We start from the raw sequence: 27,332 nt of genomic DNA, 5'->3' as shown, positions 1-27,332 counted from the left end.
GTAATGTTACGCTGACCTTCACTGTGTCTGTATGTAGGGGAGATCGAGGATGTTTGTAGCACAGGTCATTTGTAACATTTTTGTGACAGGTTTGTCTTCTATGTAGTTTAACAGTCCAGCTTAAATCATGTTTATTGTGTCTGTGTAGATGTCTTTCATGCCAGCTGTCAGAGCTAATGTTTTAGCTGTTAGCTGTAAGGTAGGCTAGCTCATGGACTAACCTGAACAATGAAGTGAACTGTAACATTTCACTCCTTGTGTCTGACACTAAACCCTGCATTTTCTGTTTGTGTTGCAGAGATAACACCGGCATCATTTAAAGGCAGACACATGAAACTAATATTGGCTCAAAGATACACACAGAAATGTCAAAGACACTACAACCATCCTAACACAATCTTTCTTTTGCTCCATTGACATCCTCACACTCAGCACAGAGATGTCATTGTATCTGTGTTAATGTGAATAGAAACTACTTTATGGTCTTTGTTTATATTAAAAACCACCAAGGTTCCTTAAGGTTTTTTTTTTTTTTTTCAATCCTTAAAAGAAACCACGGGCCTATTTGACTGAAACGTTCAGTCTCTTCCAAATGTCAGCCAACGCCACAGAAAGACCATAAAGAAGTAAAGGTTGCATTAGTCACGCACGCGCACACGCACGCCTAATTCGGTGCCCTAATTCATGTCGGCAGGCTCGCTCCTGACAGCCAGCGGCAGCGTGCATGCAGGTCTCTGCAGTAACATGCGCCAAGAGCCATCTGTCCTGTCACAGAAAGAGCCGCGTAGATTATGTCGTCCAGAGAGAGAGAGAGAGCGAGAGAGAGAGAGAGAGAGAGAGAGAGAGAGAGAGAGAGAGAGAGCATTACGCACACCCTGATCCTCTCCACACAGAACCAGTGTGGCGCACAGGCAGGCGGCAGCCCTCAGAAAGTGGGAAGTTTTCGCCATTCCGTCTAAAAATTAGTCACCTTCATGTCGACTCTGTTGGATACTAACCCGCCGATGCTATGGTTACCTTTATTACGGTAGGAACACCTTTATCTGTTTGTATTTGCCGCTTCATGGAGCATTTTATTTTTCTCTCGCTGAAAAACTACTGTGGCACGAACGAGTGGCAGGGGATGAGCCAAAGTGTTCAACATGTTCAAGGTGACCAAAAAAAAAAAAAAAAAAAAAAAAAAACTCACGCAGTTGTGCATCAAATGCTGCGGTGGACACGGAGTTGCTGGGGTTACAGCTTGCACGAGTAGCTTGAAAAAGTTTTGGGGAACTGAATTTGGCACCGCAGTCGAGTCTCAGTTGGTTTTATGTGCAGCGGATTAAATGTCTGATTTCCCCTCAACATGGGAGGTGCGTGATATGTGCAGGGGCTTATTTCTTCCTCTAAGCTTCAGCTTTGGCAAGTTAAACACAGCAGAATGTGAGAGGCGCCGCGCCGTGCGCTGCCTGAAGGCAAACCAGCGCGGAGAAACTCTCTCTCTCTCTCTCTCTCTCTCTCTCTCTCTCTCTGTGTGCACAGGTAGACAAAAGGGCTGGGTCTTTCCACAGCCAGCTTACGCACACAAACATTAGAGACTCCTGCTTGTTTTCAGTCGCGCTCCCTGTTGGAGGGAGCGGGACTGGCCCGATGCGCACGGGAAACCCCTCAGATGTGGCCCGGCCCGTGTCTGTGGATTACCGCCGCGCTAATTGCGCCCCGGCTCGCTGTTAGTGGGAGTGACAGAGGATGTGTCACAGTTGACTCCCAACACAAAGGCGGCCTCTGCGTCGAGTCAACCTTCTCCCCCGCCCTGTGCGCTCCTTTGCCCGGGCGCGTGTTTGTTTGTGTGTGTGCATGTAGACCGTGGCCTCTGTGCGCGCAGAGCTCAAACTTTCCCAAGTGTCGCAAATAATAAGTAAATAAATTACGCGTCATGTCTGGAGCGAGTGGGTGTAAATATTTCGTGTGCCAGTAACACCCAGAACAAGATCGTGTATATTAAAATTTAAAAAAAAGAGGAAAGAACTTGGCCGTGTTTCCTCACTTCATGGTGTTTGGGTTGATTCATGTTTCTGCGTAAATGTGTGGATCAGTTCTAAACCCTCTTATCGTGGAATAACAGCCACATACTCCAATAACCCAGAAATATGTGTCCAGTCTGGTTCCGTGTAACGGCCTGACCAGCGCCGCGGTGCAGTTTGGTGTGTCTGACATGGACATGTGGTCTGGGCAGCTTTGCGTAATGGCGCACATCAGTGGGCGTCTTGAGCCTTCAGTGGATGCTTTCCTGCTGCCGTGGGTGTCCACTTTATGTGTGTGCGTGCGCACCGGAGGCCGCTGAAGCAGCTGTTGCAGCGGCGGAGTTGACGCAGAGCCTCTCCGGCGCACAGCGGGACAAGGAAACGAGGACGCAGCGAAGGAGGCGAGAGAGAAGGGCCAGTTCCATTCTGTTACTCCCTTTTAGGGGCACATGGGTTAAAAAAAAAAAAAAAAAAAAAAAAAAGGGTTCCCCAAGCAGCCCCTAAGAAAGGCTTACTTCTACAGCTGTGGGCTGTTGCCTTCATGTTTGAGGTCTGGGTGCAGCTGCAACGACTCAGTTTAACAAGGCTCATTTTGTGTTTTACTGCAGGAGAAAAGGAGAAAAGAAAGAGTGAGGGGTGTGAACAGATTAGGGGCTGGGCTCATGGGGAGAGCATAAAGAAGATGAGCATAAAAAGGGCCCGAAATGGCTCCCAGGTGGTTCAACAAACTGCAAGTGGAGAGTTCCTGTTGTTCCTTTTTTGGTTCTGCATTCCAGCCTTTTTGTGCTTTCCCCCTCCCCTCCTCTGTCTTCTTCCCTCTCCCCTTATTCTACCTGTTTTGTTTGTTGCCCCAGTTTCTTTTATCCGTGGAGCAGGATGTGTTGAATGAACAGCATCAGTCTTAGCATGAAGGTTTAGGAAGCGGTTTAGACTCAAGTTTGCTGGTTTAAATCCCCAGACAGACTGAGGATGAGAGCGAGCGACGGCCACCAGCAGAGAAATCAAAGATCAATACTTCCATTTAACACACAACAATCCTAAGAAATGGTATTGTACAAACATCTCATGGGGTTGACTTTCGCTCCCTGTGGTACTGCAGCCTTTACTGTTGCACAATTCACTGAGGAGAATGACTGTGGTTGTGTTTTGAAGCTTGTCGATGTAAATGTGTAGGCTACTGTGAAGTGAGGATTGTGGGACAGAACGCTTTATTAACCTTCTTTGCTAATTAGAGGCTTAAAGTTATAATGTGTAACTTTTCCTCGGTGTAATATGTGACCTATGTTTTACATTTTGTTAAGTTAACATTAGTTTCCGGCACTTTTCAAACCAGAGAAATCAGCGATTTTAATCATGGTATCAGTCGTTTGGTCGCCTGTCAGTGACATCATATCTCCTCTGTGCATGTGTCAGTGCTGTGGTTTTCTGCCAGAAGCACAAAATTGACTTTTTATTTTGAAGCCCCATTTTTAAGATTCACTTTTTTGATCTTGGTCGTATTTAACTGTATATTTTAACCAGATGAAGGATTTTAGTCACCGGACGTCTGGATCTGATATTATCAGAAAAAAAAAGCTGAGCAAACGTGGGCTCCCAGCCCCTCTGAGACGTCCTGTGTCCACTGAACAGCTTCAGAGAAACAGATTTTTAATGTGAGACTACTTAATTCAGGGTTTTGTTTTTCTTTAACCAGATTTGAACACTGGGTCTGTTTGTTTTGGAGAGGAGGAAACCACCGTGGATAATTTGGCTTCTGGTGAAAACCTCCTGAACGAATCCTAATGGTGGTGAAGACAACAACTCCCATGATCCCACGCTACTTCACGACTTCTGTTATCGTTTTCATCAAGAGCAGCAGATAATTACACATTGTGCGTTTAAATGAGCAAATAGATGAAATGATGGGATTGAACTTGTGCAGTTGGTCAGTGAGATCAGAGCAGCAGCTGGACACTGAGAGGAGCAGGGCGGGTCGCTGGTGTTATCCCATCACAGATGTTTCATTAACTTTAGTTCATGACATCTCCAGAGGGACTGATGGGAAGTTGCCGTGTCCGTGAACCAACCTAACACATAGTGTTTCTCATTTCTTCTCCTCCTCTCTTCTCTGCTGTTTCATTACATGTAATTCAATTTACAGCCACGTTTATTTCCGCATTTCCAGAAATTTTACAATTAAATCTTCCCCTGTAATAGTAAACTTGATGGTGTCACAGAATCTGAGACTGTCAGAGAAGATCACTGGTGTTAGAGAGGTGGCTGTATGCTGGAGGCTCAGACCTGTTGGAGCAACTTTGAGGCAGAAATTCTTATCTTAACATAACAAGAGCAGCAGAGAGGGTAAGATATTTATGGGCAACTGTCCAGGGGGCCTTGAAGGACCCTGAAAGCACTGCATGTTTACAGCATGTCAGCTGGAATTGAGTGTCTGCTTTGGTGAACCTATTTCATATTTTTGTCTTAAGGCTTCAGGGGTAAGAAACTAACTGTCTCTGCAGGATCAGTCTGAATGAGTCTCATCTGTTCAAAATATACTGTTGTTTTTCACAGACAGGTGGTGGGGGTGGGGTTAGGGGGGTGTCTGATATTCAGGCAATATCCTAACTACTAAAGTTTATACAGATACACATACAGTTTATTCCTAAATAAGTCTAACACTGTTGAAGTATGTTTTCATTACTTGTTGCACTGAACGTAAAGGGAACCTGAACGTGTCAGGGTCTATCTGCGTCGGACAGGAGAGGGTAAATGGGGGTCGGTAGGGACCCAACAGCAAACCTGGGCCCAGGGTTAATCTGACCCTGTCTAAAGGTGGTCACCAGTTGTTAGAACTCAAGCTATAAAGGATGTTAAATTACAGGTGACTTTAGCTGCCGTTTGTTAACCAGTCCTCCTGTGGCTCAGTGATCATTTGATCAAGGTCAAGATCCAGATCTGCAAATTCACAGAGTCTTTGTAGCAGCTGCATTTAGGAAAATCCTAAATCCTAGACTGCGTTTTATCACAGCTGTTTTACATAGGAGGCCTTCCCCACAGCACACATTGCTTTCAGAAACGCACAGGTGCTACTAATAATCTGAACATGACAGCAGGTATTTAAGTCTGGTTGCACTTTGTTGCATGTTGTTTTAATGAATACATCAACTTGCCATATTTTGACTTTTAATTTCTGGGGTTTAGAGCCACGTCACCTGCAGAAGCACCAACAGTAACCCTTGTCGCCCCACCCGTCACTCTGCAAGCACTTCATGTTACTTGCAGGTTGTTTCTGCTTCTCAAAAGTGTTTTGTAATTAAAGTCAAGAGGCTCAAGTACATCTCTAAAAGATCTGTGTCAAATGTGGTGTCTGTAGCTCTGTCGAGGTCAAGCATCTGAACCGTGTTTCGGCTTTCGTAGCTGGACTCCAGCTGAGCTAAGTTGTCGAACGTGAGCTTACAGGATTTCTGGGTACTGAGGTCATAAAGAGACTTAACGTACTTCTAGATATCTTGTAAAGTGACATAAGAGTGAGGCACAGAGTAGAAAAGCGAGAGATTGGAAAAGATGTTTGTGAGTTCAGCCTGTGTTTAGGATCAAGTCTGGATTTTTTCCACACGCCCCTCGCTGGATCAAACTGCGCCTCTCATTCTATATGGCTGCAGATCCACAGCCCGGCCTGCTCCGAGATGGTTTACACATTTAGCCGGGTGTTTATACGCTGCACATTCTTATGGCTAGTTAGAGCAAAACATACTGTGAGGATCTGTGTGAGGCACAGGCAGCCGTCTCTGCTGTGTGGAGCAGAAACAGCACGGTGCAGAGGAGTGCAGTACAGACACACACATATACATGTCAGGACATTCATTTAGGAGGTTCATTCATTTAACCCGTAACCCCCGACTCTTACCTCGATGTAAACGCTGCTAAATCTAAACTGAAGTCCCAGCACAGACCTGACAAAACTGAACTTTCTCTCATTGTCTGTTTCATCATCTTTCCCACTGAGAGGCAGATAGAGATCATGTGGTTTCAAGGTGACCAGCAGTTCAGTCATATGACAGTTCAGTTCTCCTCCTTCTGTCCATTTTGACCCAGTAATCTGCCTCTCTGTCTCAACGATTTTCTTTATCTCCCTCACATCCACCGACTGGATCTTTATGTTCCTTCTCTCTCTCTCTTTACATTCCCCTCTCCATTTCTGATTCACCCTCACAGCCTGTTTTTCTTTCCACTCTCTCTGTTTCCACATTAAAAGGTAGACTCAGTGACCTCCTGATAACATGCCCATCCTGATACAGCTGATCACTGATAAAACTGACCGAGACACATTCCCATACAAGCTTTTTTTTTTTTTTTTTACTCACACGCCTCCATGGATTTGATTTGTCAGATTTTAATGCAGATTAAAACCTAGCTTTTTGTCCTATGAAAACCACATATTTCCAAAATGTCAACTTTTCATGAGCTAAGAGAAACAACAGTCCAGGTTTGTGACAATGCATTTTTCAGAGTTGATTAATGATTAATTAGAAGAAAAAGTACAAGACATTTCTTAAACCACATGAAAACTTACTCCCTTAGTTTATATGAAAAATTCATCATCATTAAATTTAGAGATACATAGTTTTTACTGGACAGCAGCTGTATGTTGGTGTGAATCTGTGCCCATTCCCCCACATTAACCCAAATCTCAAGTTTGATTCTGTCCAGATGTGATGCAGCTGGATTGTATTTAAACTAGTATTAAAATGTGCACAGATTGTCATTCACCTGATAGGAAACAGCTCTTATATCCACCCGTATACTAACAATACGTCGACTGTGTGGGAGGCTCGTCACCAAGGGACTGTACAAAAATGCCCGGAGTGGGGAGGGGGGCTGGTGGATGATCTGACTTTGGCACATGATCTACTTTTCTTTGTACAGACCGCTTCATTAAAAGCTGCTATATTTAGATATTTAAGTTCAATTGCTGTCAACCAGACCATTGTTAACTGTTAAACAGCTAGCCTGCTAATCGTAGCTGGCGACAGCAGTCCTTGTTCTCCTCTGTAGCCTCAGCGAGCTTGGCGTAGCGGCAGAACAAGAACCACCATCACCAGCTGCAGTTTAAGGCGGTGGAGTTACAGTCCGTCCATGAGACGAGAGACCTGAGGAAACATGAAGTGAGACCAGCTGGGGATAGCTGGTTAGCGGCAACTTAAGTTTCAAATTAAAGTACTTAAATATAGCACCAGCGCTGTCCAAACAAATACTCCATATGCACTAAGAGAAACGTGTGATTGGTTGTGACACCATTTGTAAACAGAGGACAACATTGTGGGTGAAGAATAGCAGCAAGCAGACAAACATTCGAAAGAGGAGTCAAAGCGGTGGAAAGATACGAATCACAACTTCTGGCCGTGATTTTCACAATAAAATCAGAGTGGAAACAGGATGTAGATTGTGATTCAGATCATTGATTGTGATTCCACCCAAGAAGATTGATTACGATCTTTTGGCCAGATGGCCCACTCCTAATAATAATATTTTCTTTGGACCGCCCTCTGATGTTAGTTGAATATTCCAGTCACTTAATTCTCTGATAAAGAGCAACAAATCAAACTGTTATTAGCGCTGCCAGTTCACTGAGGCGTTGTGCTTAACGTAAATCAGATTATGGGATTGACTGCTGATAGAGTGGTTAATCACCTGTAACTATTAAGACTTTCATCTGTGTTTAAAGAAGAACAAATTGCCCCTGTGAGTTACCAGTCGTTTATGATGTGCCTAACAATTTACATACAGTGCCTAATCAGACTGCCTGCTTCCTGTTTGCTTGCATTTCACCTGTTGACGTGTTTTTGACATTCAGCGTTGTGGGGTCATTTCCATCTGTACTGAATACGTTTTTTGTGTTTTATGTGTCTAATTCTAATCAAGCTGTGATGTCATCAAGCTCTGTGCACTAACAACAGTGATGCGGGTGTAAACTGTCCCGACCTAACAGGTGCAACAAAATAATCGCTGGTTTAATTATTTACACTGTATTTTAAAATCTCATATTTTTCTGTATAAACTTTTAATCTGTAACATAACTAGTAACAAGAGTTTTCAGATAAATGTAAGGAGCGTAACAAATTCAGCACCGAAATATAATAATGCATAAAATGGAAAATAGTCAAACAAGTATTTGAGTAAATGCAGTAAGTGAGTTTCCACTGCTACTCCGCTCCTTGAGCTGTTCCTGCCAAAGAAGATGAACATGCTGCTGTTAGTTAGTCTGACTGTCAGCTGGCTGTCTACAAAAGTTACGCACATTTTCATTCAATTTGGTGAAGGAGTCACCCTTACCAAATTTTACTGGATTATATTAGATGATTATATCAGATCAGGATCTCGGACGTTTTGCCATTAAGATGATTATTGTTTCCCAGATAAAACTATGAAACTACAGCCAAAGTCGAGTCAAATCCATTTCAAATGTACGATTTCAGCAGAGATTTAAAACCATCTGAGTGGCACCTTGTGAAACTGGAATGCATCTCAAATCTCCAAAATAAAAGGCTGCTGTATAATTTGCTCAGACCCGACATGGAGAGCTTGCTTTTGCCACAGATTTGACTCTTTCATTTTTCTTACTTCACCAGCATGTAAAAGCTGGAAAAACCTGCTTTTTGTTACGTTTCTTCTCGTCTTACACAGATGACCCCTTCGCAGCAGTAATACCGCAGAGGCTGTGTTTAAAGTTCCTCTCAGTTGTGGCGATACAGTGGATAGACTATTATAAGAGAACCCAGGAAGGTCAACATGGTGTCTCTTTTGATGCTTTTAATACTTCGCTGGGATGAAAGGACACAGCTCTGATGTGCCACCTCAAACTACCTGTTGTATAATCACAGCTCAAATACTCGGGAGCGGCCATGTTCATTCTCTCCTGATAGAATGAGATACCTATAGGTGACATCTTTGTGGACTGATGTGTCAGGTTAGTGTCCACCTTTGATATTTGAGCTAACAGATGTTCAGAGGGCCTGAGGGTGAAACCTGCTGCCTGGTGTCTCAACCACAAACTCAATCCCTACTTGTCCTGTCGTTAGGTTTACCTCTAACCTCAACATGAGACTAATCTTAACTTTAATCTTTACCCTGAAGCCAAAACCCTGAACCTTAAGTCGGCTGTTGAAGAACTAAGAGATGGTCTTTTGTTAGCACATTTTTTACTTTTTGAGTATTGATACAGGGTGAAAATGATGCTGCAGAGATTGAAATTAGCTTCGGATGCAGTAACTAATCTGTCACACTTATTTTATGCAACCTTTGTCAAAGTTAAAGGACCCCCCCCACAAATGTTTTAATACATAAAAAGACACTGTTTGAATAATATTTTGTATCATAGGATGTCTCCTACTTCACTGAAAAGTCCATTCTTAGTGTATGTGCGCTGGAAGCACTTTAGACTTGTGTAAGTTGCAAACTTACACAAGTCTAAAGTGTGTAAGTCTCGAAGTCCTGCCTGTAGGTACACGTCTTAAGTGCCATTCAGACTGGATTTATTTGTCTGGGGGAGGTGAGGTGATTTTAACTTTGCCTGAGCTGGTCAGTGATTTTAATCTGGTCAGCTGTGTGTATGTGGGTAACATTCAGGCCATCAGGAGAGGCAGACCCCATAAAACCTCATTAAATGTGCTGCTGTAATATCAGCTGCAGGTATTCTATTTTGAGCCCTGTGTTTCTTTTTTCTTTTTTTTTCTTTTAACTAAATTATATCTGTTTACATGTTTGCACCATTAAAAGTGCTCAAAGCTAGCTATTAGCAGTCCCTGTTTGCAGCATACCCATGGATGTACACACAACAATCACTGAATTACTTTGACCGCGAAGAAAACTTAAAAACCTGATATTCTCAGGCAAGTTCTGAAGTGTCATTCTTTTATGCTTTCAAAGTGGATTAATAGATGTTTAGTTGTGATAAAACATGAGATAATGAGAAGACACCGAGGAGCAAGTCACACTGGATGATATCAATTTGTTTCATGTCTGTGTGTTTAGATGTGACTGAGTTATGACTCAGAGAAGGGGAATGATTTATGAACTCACAGAGTATATTTATCCTCCAATGCCCCCAAGGAGCACAGCGAATATTTAATTTCCCATCTCCCTCCTGTCTGAATGGGGCTTTAACCCCAGATTTAAGGTGAGCACAGAGAAAACTTCCTGCTTCAGCAGAAAAACGTAAAACTCTGCAGATACATCATTCACACATCCAAGGGAAGTCACAACAGGGAGAGCTCATTCTTGAGTGGAGGGCGACTTTAAATACATTTTGGGTGGTAATGCACTGGAAGCTTGACTTTGTGGTGTGTTCATGTGCTGGTTGGAAACTGGGACATAAGTGTGGGGATGGTGGACGGACAGCAGAGCAGCAAAACAAAACCTACTACCAGACCAGCACGGTGCTATTGGACCATCCTGCTAAACACCAGCTTACAATAATTTGTTTTCCATCCAATACCAATCCAATATCTATAACACATCTGTGCATGGCTTGGTGATAAACTCTTTTCATAGTGAGTGCTGTCATTCCTCAGTTTCTCTTGTCAGTTTCTCTTGTCAGGGTCTTTAATGTTCCTGCTCAGGCCTGATGGGTGACTGGATGTTTAATCTGTCGACTAGCCTTCCCCACAGCATTAGCTCCGTCAATGTAATCAATATTTTAAAAGCTCCTATCAACTCAAAACCTATTTTGTGCATGACCAAATGTGGCCATTTGGTTGTTTGACAGACTCCAATACTCTGGTAGAAACAGTTTTTGATCTCAGTAAACTGATAATACCATGCTTTTATCTCTCTGTTGTTTCCCATTCCAGCTTGAATGGTTTAAGCACAAGTGCAGGGCAGAGAGAGAGATACATGCACAGAGACTATTTTTAGAACTTGTTGGACTCGGAGTCGGCATTTGAGTAACAGCAGCCCAGTGTTTAGTGAAACGATTATAAAAGCAGAGGGAAAGAAAACCTGACTGCACAGTTTTGTTACACAGTAACACAACTTCTTGCCACAGTATGTGAGGAAGGATAGTTGTGGTTAGTTTGTCTGCATCTAATAAACTCTGCAGCACACACACATCATAAAACAGGGATTAGATCGTCAGATGTCTTTTGTACTAGAAGTCGCAAACAGTTCTTCAAAAGGGAAATAATTGGAGTAAATTAGTGCATCGACACTGGTGATTGTGCAAACACTGCACCATCTGCCAGCTGCTGTTTTCGCCCTTATTCAACTTTCACTTTCATCACGTTAATGTACAGACAATTAGGACCTGTCTTGCATGTATACCTTTCTACTCATCTCTATGATATTTGCATGAAAGTGTCAAACTTGGTAGCATGCAGAGTGGAGGATGGGACAGAAACACAGAGAGTTCAGTACAGCAGGCTTTTACTTTCCTCACACTGCACAGGATTTACGTTTAAATGTAATCGGATGATTAAACAAGAGTCTACAGACACACTAGTGAGGGTGAAATAAGCACGGTGGTGTTAACGTGGTGACATTTGCTAATTGGCTCTAAGCACAAAGTACAGTGGATGTGTAGAAATGATAGAGACAAGGCACTCCTTGTAACCTGACTGAGAATCATCACATACTTATCTGTGCATCTGTTGATACACTGCAAACAGGAACTGCTAATAGCTCTGTCTGCCATGTATCTATCTAGCATGTTTATGTTTCCCAAATCATTATAGGAAAGTTTGGAGAATGTATCTTAAGGGACCTTGAATATTTGTAGGAGGTTTCATGGTGATTTATACAACAGTTGTCAAGACACAACAGGGTTCTGACAAAAAGTCAAAATATTCAGCCTTTTGATGGGCAACATGTCCACATGTGCAGTCAGGGTAAATGAGCTTTCACCGTGGTTACAGCAACTGCATGACAGGGTAACACAAACTCACTGCCTTAGTTTAGACTAAGCACATTGGACTCAGGTCGGGTTCGGACATAAAAAACACAACAGCCTGTCAGGTTCAGTTCCAGCTTGGTTTCTACTCTCTACTCTCTCTCTACAAATGTCAACGTTATGGCGGCACTGAATAAAAAGTTACCAGACTCATCCTCAGAGGACAATGAATGTTTGTACAAAATTACATGACAATCCATCAAAAAGTTGTCGAGACCTTCACGTAACGACCGCATGCCGTCCATAGAGCCACGCCATTCTACCTCGCACTTTGACAATCTTCACACTTTGCAATGCCTCGCATGTGAAGCCAACCTTTCTATTCCAGCTCGGGACTCCATGGCTTTATAAGTCAGATAAAATGAATTTGAAACCTTTTGAAAATAAGTGAATCTAAATTGAACTGAGCAGGTCAATCACAGCTTTGGCCATTGCCAGTTGGCAAAGGAGGGAAGGTCGAGTAAAACATCAGAAAGACAAATGGCAACACGGTTGGGGTTTGGACTCCCCACTTTAGCCAGAATCTAAATGCTTGTATCATAAACAAAATGTTTTGAAGTATAAGTGGATGTGGCGTCTTTTGTTACAGTTATTCGTCCCGGTGTGACAGGAGCCATGATGTTGTCCTGGCATGACCAGATGAATAAAGCCAGGCCATTTCTTTGCTTTGATGTTGGAGTGCTTAAGTGCTGGTTTGGATGGAGAGCGTTGCTGTGTTTTAAGTGAAAAAAGACCAACAAAAGATTAGTCCCATTTGAAAAATGGAGATTCCTTCATTTGAAGCGATCACTGGCTGAAACGTTGGGGAAAGTAGACGCCAAAATTGAGCTTAAGAAAATGCTAATTTAACATTTAGAGCTTGGCAGGAACGTTGTGTGAGATGTGTTTTTGACATTTAAACATCTGTTCTGACTTTCTGTGTAGTTAAAGGTGGTGTGATTACTGTAATGTGTTTTTTCGAAGGCAGCCCATCATATCTTTAAACAATGCCCCAACAATACTTGACAGTTTGAGTTTGTGGTAGAATTAAAAAACTTTTCTTTATTCTGAGATGCTGCAAAGCCAGAAAATGTAGTAATTCTTCTATTTACCAAACCAAAATAAGGCCAAAACACTCTACAGCCAAATAGTTTAGAGGTCATTAATCATCCAGCATGTGACAATATCTGCTGGCAGAGATCAGACAGATGTGAATCATATATCTGTTGATAAAAGATTAAATGTATGATGTTCAGGTTTCTCACTTGCTGCAGCTTGAACACTTTGTATCTCACTTGAAGAGATTTGCAGACATGAGCCAAAACCAACACCCAGGACTAGTTTGGGCAAACAGGAATAAATCTGACATCTCCGATGTAAGGTAGTGGAGACAGGATGCTGTTCTCTGTTACAGCCTCAACATACGACGAGTATGACGTATGACATCTTGAAATATTGATGAATTTCAGACAGGAAGCGTTTTACAGTGTAAACACATACATGTGCACAGACATGTTAACATGCAGTATATACAGTTGAGGGATGCTTTTATCCAAAGAGCCTGACTGTACAGTTACTGAAGGCGTTTTTAGAACGGGCACAAACAAACACTCATCTTAAAATTAAACCCCAGTGTACCAAGTTTTACCCTTTATAGATACTTGTATTGTATCTTCCACAGTTGTGAACATGTGACCAAAGGTGATAATACACCACAGAGACACTGAGAGACCAATGTCAAACAACAGTCAACATACACTTCAGAGAAATAAATTCAAATTCATGGTACATGATCTGGATGTTTAAAATTTAACGGGTTCGTCCTTGGTCCAGGCCCCATCCCACCACCAAGCTGGTGCAAATTGGTTCAGTATTTTTGTGTAATCCTGCCAACAAACAAATAGATGCAGTGAAAACATAACCTCCTTCTTGGAGTGGATGCTGGTAAATGGTTAAGTGTGGTGTTACAGCAGGGTAAGTTGAGAGGAGTCAATAAATCAGTGAACTGATTCTGTAATGTTAGAAAATATGTATCTGTGTTTGCTAACATAAGCTACTGGTCATACCAGACCGAGAAAGGTTGGACTGTGTCTTAAAAATGCTTGTGAATTTAACTCTTCAGTTGTATTGTTTCTTCTTTCTGTAGTTCCACTTCAGGTATAAAAAGACAAAGTGTCTCACACTCCTCTGGACAAACAGAAAGAAAGAAATAGAAAAGTTCATAATGTAGTAATCAGTGTAGTTTTCGGTCTGGCTGTAATTTCCACCATCTTCCCTGGAACCATGCGACACGCAGACGGTAAAAAACTCACTTCAGGATGACAGCCAGATGACTGGCTGGGACAACAAAAAACATCTGAGCAGATCCTATCGTGAATAAATTCATCATGACTCAGAAGCTCAGTAATTGTCTGGAGTTGTTGTTGACATGCTTGTGGAACTTTAGTGCAGCTTATTCTTCTATCATTCAGGAGATGGTCGATCATGTGTGCTGCATGTGACACACTGTGGTAATGACTCATTTGACTCTTATCCCATCTGCCGTGGTTTGAGAGCTAATTAATGGTAATTATAAGGTGTGAATAGTTAAAAGGAAACAAAAAATTTGTATTGGTATAGATATGGCTAAAAGCTTTGGGACATCTGGGGTTTATATCTCTGGCTAGACGCACTTCCTAAAAGGCCTCAAGGTAAAAACGAGCTGCTGAGCCTCTATTAAGACACCAGCGCTCAGAATATATGTGCAGTGTGGACAGATTTTCTATGATGGAATAGCAGCCGTGTGTTCATTTATTTAAACATTAAATGAATTTGCAACATCAAAGCAAAACTTAAATAATTAAAGTCCCAAAAACAGATGTTGACTTTGGAACCTTCTTTAAGATCAGGTAAAGAAGCAGAACCCAAATTCATATTTCCAATTAAACTAGAGGGTCCAAGCACCTGGCATAAGCCATAACCAGTGGCGTACTGACTCAGGGTAATGAGGAGGATGCGTCCAGTCCCGAGTAAGGTTTAAACTGGTGATTATAATGGGAGACGCCTCCTTTTCACGTTTCAAACATATGTGATTTCATGCTGTTGTAGCTGGGGCACCTGGGAGCAGACCAGTAAAAGGGAAGCAGACAGTCCAAAACAAAACAAACATCATGGCTACAGTGAGGGCGGAGCTGGAGACTGGCGCTCCACAGATGGAGGGAAGGTTCAGTGAACTTTGACATTCGTTAAGCTCGATCACCAGCCGGACACAAACAAACTGGGCATGATTTCAGATGGTGACCTTTTACGTGATTTTCAGTCTTACTGTCTGCACTTCCCCTAAAACACAAACACAAGCTTCAGTTTTTTGGAGCCCTTTAAATTCTGGGGGTCTGTGACTGTTACTCACTTTGCCCATTCTGCCCGGTCAGTAATCTAACTCTGGTCCCTTGATCATCAATCCAGTAAATACTACCATCGTACACACACACACACACACGCTGAAGCAAGGTCAAAGCCACCGTTGAGCCCTAGAGTCTATTCCTGTGTCTGTGATTCTATTAGTCCTGACACTGGATTAGCTCCCCTGATCTCTGCGGCTGATTTGGGTTGGTTATTATAACCTATTACTGCTCGGTCTCTCCCGGCCGTACCTCTGTGAGAGTGTTCAGATCACACAGTTCTCAGTTGTCAGCCCACTCCTGTGTTCAGTCTTTGTGTCTCTGTCCTCCTGAGGCTCCATGTCAGGCCTGTGGAGACGTTGTTGACTTAAGTGTTGGTGTGATATAAAGTCAAGTCTATTTAAATGTAACTCTAGAGTGCTTTCAGGAAACAAACGTGTCACAAAGTGCTTGGGAAGAAGCAGGAAACTGATTAAAAGACGACGGCAACTAGAAGAAAAAGCACAAAACCACTGTTCAGTGTGTGTGTGTTTGTGTGTAAACAGAGTCAGAGTGGACCTTGTCAGATGTACAGTTTAATGGAAACCACATCAAAGCAGCATTTAGCTTCATTCTCCGAGCAAAGTGCAGACATCTAACACTGCGGCCAGCCCTGTTTTGTCTGTCTGGCCCATTGTGGACGGAGGCTGTCTTCTCTTATTTCTTCACCTGTCCGTCACACATGGACTAAACGGGCATGTGTCAAAACTGCTGCCCTCCTTTATCCGACGGACCGGGGAGAGAGAAACATGGGGCACTGAGGGTCAGTACGCTGCAGGTTCGCTCCGACACTTCAGCAGCTGGTTTCACTCATTAGATTATCCTCTCTGCTTGAAGTGTGAAAGCTCAAATAAACTCAAACACGTTTCTACTCGGTTATGATGATACCTTCATACTTTGTCTGCTCAGTGGTTCACGCTCACCTGCTGCTGCATCAGTACTGTCAGTTTATTGAGTTTAACGCCACACTTGGCAAAGCCACAAAAGGGCAATGTCAAAACCACACATTTACACTTTTTAAAGGTCCTGTATTTTACACTTTTCCTGTGTTTTATTTGGCAAGTTGATATCCATCAAAAGATATATTTGTTTCAAGATGTTTTTGTTTTAAGAACCAAAAACCATCTCAGTGTAGTTTTACGTCTCCTCTCTCAGGCTTCTCTCTGGAGCTCTAGTAACAACAAGTCAGTGAGCCAATCAGAAAAGAGGATCTGAGCCTCTCTTCTGATTGGCTGACTGTTTTCTGAGTGATCAAATAAAAATACAGCAGATTTCAGGTCAGAGAAACCAAATCCTGCAAGGTTGAATGGTGGGTCCAGGTGGGCGGAGCTTGGGGCATGGCTAAGAGAGGTGACTGCTTTGTTGTGACATCACAAAGTTACAGAAGTCCTGACGGCTGGTTTTAAGGCTCAGTTTCTGAATACAGGCTGTGTGCATTTCTCTGTGGACTGAGGCTTTGATACTTTCACAGTATTAACATAGAACCTAGATCTGCTTTATAATCAAAATAGACATGGAAATCCCACTTTATACAATATGGGACCTTTAACTATTTAGACTATGAAAACAGTCATGTAACATCCTTCTCTCTGTGAAGGAGCTTTGTCAAGTCAAGTGACATCAAACTGGTTTAGAGACGACAGTTGTATTTTATTTTTTATCAAAGACACTTAGGACTCGACAGCTGCTGCCTCGATTCAGACCATTTAAAAAAAAATGTTTCACAAGTTCCATAGTTGAACATGCAATACTAAATCAGTAAAGTCTTTTTTAAATATAAAAACACATCTGTCCACCAGAAACACGTCATTACTTTGCACCAGTTTCTGGGGGATATTATAGTCACTTTTCTTTCCACAGGAAAAGCCAGTTAGTTTCACAAGAGCAAATTCCAAACCGTACTCTAAACAAAGGTGCCCTGTGGACTTTTCTGATTACATTTAGTGTTACTCAACTAAATGCTATGTTTGTATCCTTGAGACCCTGCATGCCTGCTGAATCAGTCCCTTCGTCATGAAACACTGGCAAAGCAGATTTTACTTTAGGTATACTGTATATTATTGCTTGATCTGCATCATTTACATCCATGTTGACTCGCCTGCAGTCATCTGCCTTTGCTGGAACATTGCTGCGTTCCCTGGTGCACTGTGGATCAGTGGAATAGTGTGAAAGCATTAGCAGGAATGTGTGTTGCATTGTGAATGTGCATCCCCTACAGGGTGCTGTTAAGGTTCCCTGAACGTCTAGACAACATGGCAGTGAAGTGTTCACTAGTACATGATCTAATGCTTAAAGTAATGCCAATGATGTATCGTAGGTTTCCCTTGCTGCACTGTGTCCATAGTATTTTAGCAGTAAATCTCTGGGTGTTCGGAGGGTTTTTGAGTGAAATAAGGTTGGTGGTTAAAACAAGTTCAAGATATTTTCATTATGTTGCTTTATTCGAAGACATAAAATAAGTCAGTAAATAACCCTGGTTGAGATTTCTTTGAGCTTCTACGTCCCCTAAATAAAAGACTGGTGTCTAAATGAGACCACAGAGGTTTTCAGGGACATTAAACATCATCACACGGTATATGAAAATGAAAACCGATCTCCTCACCAGTCCACCTTCACAACCTTGTTGTGTTTACACTCGGCTCTTACAAACTGTTTGTAAGAGGAAAGGCTTCAGTTAAATCAATCAGTCGTTTGTTTATAGCCTAAAAATAGCTTTTTTTTACTTCTGGGGATTGTATTTAGGCTTCAAAAATCATTAAGTGGTGTTGATTAGTGAAGATTATCCTGCTGAACAAACCGTGTCCCTGCAGGGCTCTGTTACAATGGCCAGTTTCTGTACGAAGTCACACTGGATGTGAAAGGATCAAATGGAGGTCACTTTTGAAACATGCATTGTGGTTACAACAAACAGCCCTCTGTGTCTGTGACTGGATTTCTTAAGAATGTAATTGATTTAGAGGTTGTGTAATTAGATATGAGCAGCAGGAATAGTAACAGTTGAGCAGACTGGCAGCCAACAGCGTCAGTCTCACTGCGAGGTGTGTGTCCTCATGTTTTCTCTGTCAGCTGAAGGAATGTGTACCTGTAGGTATGTACATATGTACGTACATGTACTCTGTGTTACAACTCATGTTAGTATGGAGCAGGCTCTTAAACACACAACTCTTTGACCTTAACATACACATAAACATTGCCACACTCTTGCCACACACACACACACACACACACACACTAAGATCACTTTCCTTCTTACACGCACCACACCGAAGCCTCTCACTTTTGCAACCGCACTCGTGCACAAACTAGTTTTCTCAAGCGATAATCGGCATATAAATGCAGATGACTCACCTGGCTCAGAGCAGCAAAACATTCAGAGGGCAATTCACTGTTATGGTTGGAATTCTGCCCTTCCCTGCACTTACCTTAATACCCCGGGGGTGAAGAGAGAGCAAGGTGGGGGGGGGGTGGTGGAGGAAAACAAAGAGGATAATCCACTCATCGTAACAGCGTGGGGCTGCAGACTGACTCTGTTTGCCGGTGTTATGTCACTTTTTTTCCTATAAAAGGTGAAAAATTGAAGAAGTTTATTTCCACCTGCTCGTTTTTTTCACTCAGGTTTCTAATCCAACAAAAACACGTTCTCATTTTTAAATCCCTTTAAAGAAAACTTGCACCACAGGTTTCCTCCAAGGCTTCAAGAAAAATTCCAGGATAATGTAGGAATTCCCTGATCACTGGAGATCCTGCAAAACCTGAGCTGTTTGTCCTGTTCGATTTCAGATTAAAACTCAATTTCATTCAAATTAAGTCTTTAGATTCTCTTTGTCTTTCCATCTGTTTGGCTTTCCCTAGCCACATAAAAATACTTTGGCTTTCATTTGCAGTCATTTCAGGACCACAGAAGCCAATTGTAAATAGTTGTGTGATTAAATGGAGCCATTCAGCATACCTTTGATTCCAAGCATAGACTAACTGTAGCTATAAACTTCATGTGACTGGCAGGGTTGATCACATTATGTCTGTCATCAAATCATTTCTGGGACACTAATGACATTTTCTTAATTCTAAACATTTCTTCAGTTTTTTTTTCTGCGATGATTAATTTTATTTTGAAGGAGAAACACTTGGCAGGAAGATGAGCTGCAGACTGGCTCTGCCTATCTTTCATATTCTCTCTCTCTCTGTGCCGTAACATCTGGAGTCAATTGGACAGCATTAGGGCTCAGACGCTGCCGGGTCAAAATCCCTCTGGAGGATTTGTCAGTTTGGCACACTGCTCCGCTAAGCCCCATCTCTAAGCGCCCTGACTGTATCATCACTGGGGTCTCCACGGTAACTACAATGCACACCATTCACGACATGGTCTCAAACTGACACAGTTGTGGTTTTCCTGAGCTGGCAGGTTTCTGCTCAGAGCCACAAAATGAAAGACGTTTTTTAATTTATTTATCTATTTATTTTTTGGGGGCTTTTTTATGCCTTAATTATAGTTGCAGTGAGAGAGAGACAGGAAAGTTGGGGAGAGAGAGAGGGGGGATCACATGCAGCAAAGGGCCGCGGGTCGGATTTGAAACCCAGGCCGCTGCGGTGTCCCCTGTTTTTATTTTTGATGCCTCAGGAACCTCAGATGGTTGTCGTTTCTTGTCAGAATCTATAGCTGCGTCTCTATTCAGGAGCTGCATCCTTCGAAGGATGCATTCAAAGACTGATTGCAATGAATAGATGGATCATTTGCAGCCAAACCTATTCCAAGATTCATTGCATGCCAGTGAAGAATCACTATGGAAACACTTTCCAAAGCAGGTATATGGTTGAGTCCAAAAATACATCAATGGCAAAGGATTAATAAGAAATTCTCCGTAGACTAGTCTTGGATGATGACGCCTACAAAGGTTGTTACCTTTTGTCTTGGATTTTAATTTACATTATTGTTTCACGTTATGATGTAATGTTTACTTGAGTGGACCCCAGGAAGAGTGGCTGCTGCCTTGGTAGTGGCTAATGGGGATTCAAATGAATGAAATAGGTGACGCCTTCGTAGACTGCCTCCTTCAAAGGACGCGGCCCCTGAATTGAGACAGAGCTTATATTTGTCTGCAGCTATCTTAACTTTTAATGAACTTTGTACTATACCAATACTTTAAATGTATGATAAGGATAAAGGATAAAGAAGTTTATTGTCATTTTAGTCTCTACAACGAGATTCTATTTGGCATCTCATCAAGGGAGAGCAGCAGGACTCAAGATTAAAAATACACACAAGCACGGGACAGAAAAACCAGACAACACAATATATAAAACAATAGATAATAAAAAGGCATATAAACAGTGTAAAACAGTAACAGACAATCATTATGTTGTATTGTTGCCTCTGTGCTGCCTGTCTCCTCTGTGTGTTTTTTTATTCTAGTTATTTCAAGTATATTAATAATACATGTAATTGATTCTTATTACCGTGAGTCTTGTTTTTCCTCCTCTACACAATGTAACTGTAATAGTCTGCTTATATGTTGCCTCAGTTGCACTGTCGCCTTTATATCAGCTTCTTACTCTCAGACTAATTTAGTCTGATTTATTTGCTTATGTTAAAAAAAAACATGTGTGAAACTCAAACAGTATTTGTGATTTTGTGATGTGTGAATGTCAAAGCGGCCCCTCTGCAGCCTTTAATAGGACTCTAATAACGTCCAACACCCTGCAGGTCGAAGTTTTGGCTGTTAAAACTTTATAGTTGTTGCCACTTGTGCTGTTCATCTGTGTGTTCAGCTTTTTTACAGTTAAAGGGGAGCCCCAGCTATTTTACACATCAGAATGTGTTTACATTGTGTTGGGGAGTGTACTGCAAGCTTGAGGCTACATTAGCTGCTTCTAGCATAACACAACCAGATCTCAGTTTGTCTGCAGCCGAACTGGGGGTAATGTAAGGTGCCAGGTTTGGATGAATCCACCACATTAAAAAAATGATATCTCAGATTTTGCTGCATCGAAATTGATTTTTCTAAATAAACCGTCCATTGCATGATGATAGATCGGTGGAGTGTTTGTCACTTTGCGACGTACTTTGTGCGTTTGGACTTGGCAGAGCCACCATGAAACATATATAACCTAGCTGTGCTGCAGCTCCAGCACAGTGGGAACCTGTCTGACTAATCCGATTGCTTTGCTGAAAGTGTCCGTTGTGTAACTGAGTTAGTAGAACACATGCACATGTAAAGCCGACAGCGTCCATCTGAAACATGCAGTGAAAACAGACTATTTTAATTTGAGCGATCTCGTCACTTTTAAATTCAATTCTGCTCTTACTGCATGCACCGTCAGGTCGGGATGACTCCATGAACATTTTTGGAGGCCAGTGGTCAGAGCACATTCTTACTGCTCTCCTTTCCTCTCTGGTTAGTTCAGAGAAGGTGTAATCACTTGCCCTCAGACCCAGGGTCAGTACAGTTCAGACACATGGAAGGTAAAAAGCAGTGACTTATCACCATCTTTAAAATGCTGCTATTGTTGGAGCCATGTTTATTTGCTGAAATTCTGCTGCAAGCTTAAGAGGATTTAGTTTGGATTTTTTTAAGCATTTCTTTAAATGTAGGCGTGAGAGTCCAGACTTAACCTTTCATTCTGTCTACCGTTCTTCCTCTTGAGTTACTTCCAGGTTGACATTAAGATTGTTGTCAGAGAGTCTAAAGTACAGGGTCAAATGTGGAAAAGTCTGTGTTGATTTCCTCCTCCTCCTCTTCTTCCTTTCCTCTCCTCCTGAAGTGTCTGACAGCAGTTGGCTTGCCTTATTAAGCATTACTGCCAGTAGATTACCAGGCTGGCGTCCCAGTTACAATCAGTTCAGAGGTTAGACAGTGATTTGCTGGTCACTGTTGTTCATTCCAGCTTCTTAAAATAGCTTAATCTCCTCCCACTTTTATTTCTCTCTTAGCCTCCCTGCCACATTCGATCCTCAGTTTCACCTCTCTGGGCTTCTTCGCCCGATTTTCCTGCCAGATTACAATATTCAGTGCAGCTTTAGATGCTTTATCATCAGCCTTCTTCTTTTCTGCTCCCTCCTCATTGAACTTTACAATCAGCAGCCTCGGATCAGCCAGACCTTCTTGTTAAGCTCATGGAGGTCGGGAGGAATTCTTGACACTGCAAAATGTAATTTCTACCAAGATCAGTTTTCTAATTTTACTCAACCTCCTTTCAGTTCTGATTTAGTCTCCATCAACTCCTGAAAAAAGTACTGGCTCTAGTCTTGGTTTCTCAAAGTCCGGACCAAGGACCATGTGTCACGTAGTATTACCTTATGTAAGAACATTATTTTCATCCCTACTTCAATTGAACTTGTGTGATTGCACGCGGACATGTACTTCCTCACCAGTGTGTGTGCATGTGTGACATGAAATTACACAGAGCCACTGTTGTATCTGTGTTCCCTCCAGTCCAGTAACAAGAAGGGTAATGCTGTTTCCGTGACGAGCTGTCACCATCAGTTAGTGTGAACATTACTACTAATTTAGCAGCAGGATGTTGATCTCAAAGTCTGCAAAGAAAAAAAAAAGTCAGTCGCTAATAAATGTTGTGTAAAAAATTATTGAGGGGGGTGAAATTACCTGTGGCTGACTATAACAGCTCACATGGTAAATTCAGAATCATGTCCACTTGTTACTCTTACTAACTGAAGTTATTTCTTCCTTATCATCCTTTGAAGACACAATCCCATTAAAGCTGACATATAAATGGAGGGCTGTAAATTCTGGAGGAAGTGTTGAGTTTCATGGTCACTGGACATCGTTTGGGGAAAAAGTGGACGCTGTTTGAATCAGGGCTGTGGAAACGGACATTTATCAAGACAACAGGTGAACGTGGAGGAAGTTTAGAGTGTGTATTAAATGAGAAACTGGGAAAATTAGAAATGGAGGCGTGTCTCTCATGTAACCACACTGGTTCCTTCTGTCGCTGAGGTATATAAAGGCTACTATTTGAGAATTTATGATGTGTGATAAAGAGACTTAACGTAGGGAGAATAGCTGAGTATTGAGATATCTTTTCAACACTGTTGATGAATTAACCTTCATATATGTTGGTGTATTCTGATGCCATTGTTCTGGACCCCTGAGCTCATGTAAAATTCATATTTGGATCTTTAATAAAAAACTTGGGTGCTCTTTGGCTAAATGCTCCACTATGTTCACCAGCTGGTCACTAATTTCACAGGTAGTGTTGTGAGTTTCTTTGCAGGAAAACCAAAACAATGAGCTAAAAGATGCTAAAAGATGCTAAAACACAGCTTTAGTTCTCCATTATTTTCTTTCCTCTTTTCTTCCTTGTCATCCTCCTGTTCCCCATCCTGGCACATTTCCACTGCCTCCCTCTGTTTCTGCTGCCAGACGTCCACCAGGCTGATCCTGTCATTACTCGTGTTAATCAGACAGACGGGGCCGGTCGGTGCCGCTAAACAGCACTTCGCCTTTTGGTGCCCTTTACAATCCGGACTTCACCAGGATGGAGTGGTGGGGCGTGTGTGCAATTAGGTGTGCCAGTTGGGTGGATTATTATCACCACCAGGCCCCGATGACTCTGCACTCAGATCCCCATCCTACACACACAGAATAGGTCAGATCAGGAGATAGTCTTGCATGGTATTTAGTTTAGTGTGTGTTCACAAATGTGCGTTTTAATGAATTTTTTTTTCAGTATTTTCTGTGTTTTTAATTTTCCTAAATTCTTGTTGCTGACAGTGAGGTGTCTGGATTTGTTGAGCTTTAAATTTAGACGAAGGGAGGGGTGGATCACCCTTAAAAACAATATAAGTTCTATTAATTTTTTCTTTTTAAGTATTTCAAATAAAGGAAAATTCATTGCACCATCCTACTATAGTAAATGTTCAAGGGTGTTTCTGGTATGAACATGTAAAACTAATTATTTATATTTCCAAATATGCTTGATTATGATCTGTTTGACTGCAGAAGCATCACATGTCTGTGTTCGCCTCGAAGTGATGGGGCCGCTCCTGTGGTTTTATGTTTGTTTGAATTGGCCTGCAGTTGTGTTCCGTCGATGTCCCTCAGGATCCACCACGTACACAAGAACAACCACTGACACGCACAAAAACAAACAAGAAAAGGCTCAGTGCGCATTTAGTCAGGCACACACACACACTAACACAGACACGCATGTGCTGTTCTGATCCATGTAGTAGTCTGTGGATAACTTGGCACCAGGACTAATAAACAGCTTAGACATTAGAGATGTGCTGCTGTGGGTATTACAGCTGTTACAGGTACAGATACCTCTGTAGGTATTTTCTATTAAAGGCACACATAGCAGTTACACACACACACTACTTTTGTCTGTGTGTTTCGCTCTGTCTCAATCACCAGTGTGCGGCTGTTCTCCTGTGTGTGTTAGGTTTACATTCCTCATGGTGGGCTGCATCACTCAAATTGCTCACACACAAACACACAGAACGAACCCCGACACAATCTGAATTAAACTGCCGCAGGCACATGCACACCCTCACTCCTGCTGCATATTTTGGTTTGTCAGGGTTTTAATGACTTTTTCCATGTTTAATTTGTCAAAATCTGAAACACGAAGCCGTGATGTCTGCGCCACTGCTACACTGCTGCCACTGCACATTCAAAGCTAGATGTAACACAAACTTAAACACAACCTTATGTTTACTTTTTAATGTCACAGTTGGCACCTTATACTGGTAGTCCTGCAGTGAAACAGTAAAGTAGAGAGAAGCACTACTGCAAAACAACTTGATGACAGAGGGAGACAATAAGGAGAGAAAGCAGGAGGGTGGAGAGGACAGAGGAGGCAGCTGATGATGAAACAGGAGGAAGATTGAAGACCTGAGGCCAGCTGCACAAAACACCTCAAGTTTTCTACTTAGGTATGACACTTAAGGTTAAATTTCTCCTTGGCTGAGACTCTTAAAAGGTTTCCTTAGTCAAAGAAAAAAGTTAAGGCATTTACAGCAATGAAAGACATTTGTTTGTTGGCATTAGCACTTGTGATACCTGTTACCACTTTTGGGAAATGTGCCGCTATCTCATCCTCCTCTTCACCACAGTGTTCAGCAGGCAGGTAAGAACATTTGAAACTGAGTTTATGACATGGCACACCATTGATCTGTGGACATGAAATACCTTGACTATAACTGAAAGGAAAGATCCTATAAACCTGTAGAGCTGTAGACCAATCATTAATAGTCGAGGGATCCAACTCTAGACAGTCAGACAAATCTAAAATATTACCATGAACTTCGCCCATGTTATGGTTAAGATGGAGTCAGAGGTATCTATAGTTTTTTTTCTCTTACTTTAGTTTCTAAAGGTCTTTTTTTTTTTTGGATGTGTAATGCATTAACTGACTTTTTTCCTTAAGGTGTCATATTGTGTAAAGGTAGATGTCCATGTCTTCTTTGATTATAAAGCAGATCTAGGTTCTATATTAATACTGTGAAAGTATCAAAGCCTCAGTCCACAGAGAAATGCACACAGCCTGTATTCAGAAACTGAGCCTTAAAACCGGCCGTCAGGACTTCTGTAACTTTGTGATGTCATAACAAAGCAGTCACTGCTCTCAGCCATGCCCCAAGCCCTGCCCACCTGCTCAAAGCCTCTCTTCTGATTGGCTCACTGACCTGTTATTACTAGAGCTTCAGAGAGAAGCCCGAGAGAGGAGATGTAAAACTACGCTGAGATGGTTTTTGGTTTTTAAAACCACAAATATATTTTCTATATCAACACTTCAAATAAAACACAACAAAAGTGTAAAATACGGACCTTTAAGTATAAGACCAAGAACAGGAGAAGACAAAATACTAAAGTGAACATTTTAAGGAAATCCTAAGGAGTAAAGTTAAGGGTGTTTTGTGCAACCATTTTTAATTCAAGGAACCTTAACTTAAACTTTAAGAAAGATCTTATCCAAAAGTTTTTTTGTAAGGCCTGCTTTGCACGATGCCACAATGTCATCTGACCATGTTGGAGGGTGAAAAGACGGAGTGAAAAACAAACATGGGGGATACAGGTGCACACTTTCATTTGTAGTGTTGCACTTGCTTGTGCACAGAAAAAGGTGAGAACAGACAGCTTCAGAGAGACACACACACCTGACGTAGCACTGTGTGAAGTCGATGTGAATGTTGGATTGTTGGTTTTGTAATGTTACAAAAATGGGTGAACACAAGACCCCATAATCTGACTTCATAGACTCGAGGGGGAGGAGTTTCAGACCCTGTTTGACTATCCAACAAGTTCTTTGGTCAAATTATACTGATGCCTTTATTTACTGGTTAAATGAGAGTTTCAGCATTTCCTTGGAGCTTTAGTAGTTGCTTCGCACTGCATGACTTTTGTGCCAAATGGTTTTATTTACACTGAAGCTCACGTGACTGATTTGCTTTGCTCCTCACAGTGATCCACTCTGAGCTCTGATGCCTTGTCCCCTTTATGTACACGATCAAAGATAACATGCAGCCCACACATCCTGCACAAAGTTTTGATCATTACACCTTACTTGAGTGGTGACATGAATGACATTTCTGTGATACATCTTTATAATACATAATATGGTCACATGTATCGTCTATTAGCCATCCCTCACCCGGCAGTGACACAGTCAGTGCAGCCGTACAGTACGTCACTGCAGAGGAAACCCGTCTGTGCTCCTGCTAAGACGCTGCCACACTCAGGCTGATTATCTGAATCAATCCCTTGGGTGTTAAAAGCTCAGAGGGCATGAGTCTGCAGCGTCTACCTGAGCCTCTCACTGACTACGTGCAGGAGCCACATTTGTGCAACTATCTCCTCTGGGGAAGTTCTCCCATCTTATATTCCCATCACTCCGCTCACAGTGGTGCATGCCAACATATGCATTCATGTGTATTTCTCTGTGTGCAGCAGCTCTGAGCTTTAACACTGACTTGTACCAGATTAACAGCTTCAGTGAGCGTGGAGAGCAGGTGAAACGAGGATCTTGGCAGTTTACCCAGGTCTGTTTTGT

General features: G+C 42.1%; 1 protein-coding gene across 1 annotated transcript in view; it reads left to right on the top strand.

Moving 5' to 3' along the window:
• The first annotated feature begins 826 nt into the window (after positions 1-826).
• The window catches only part of ntf3 (neurotrophin 3), a 38,397-nt gene continuing 11,891 nt past the window's right edge, over positions 827-27,332 (top strand). Inside the window, exon 1 of the mRNA XM_071502808.1 lies at positions 827-1,027. Coding sequence (XP_071358909.1) covers positions 1,010-1,027 — 18 coding nt within the window. The 5' untranslated portion in view covers positions 827-1,009. The remainder of the gene's footprint in view (positions 1,028-27,332) is intronic.

This window comes from Trachinotus anak, unplaced genomic scaffold (genome assembly GCF_046630095.1).
Source record: "Trachinotus anak isolate AG129_WGS33_773 ecotype Australia unplaced genomic scaffold, CSIRO_AGI_Tana_v1 ptg000018l, whole genome shotgun sequence".
NCBI classification, from domain to species: Eukaryota; Metazoa; Chordata; class Actinopteri; order Carangiformes; family Carangidae; genus Trachinotus; species Trachinotus anak.
Note: the sequence above shows the minus strand (reverse complement) of the source record. Positions and strands in the feature narration are given on the sequence as shown.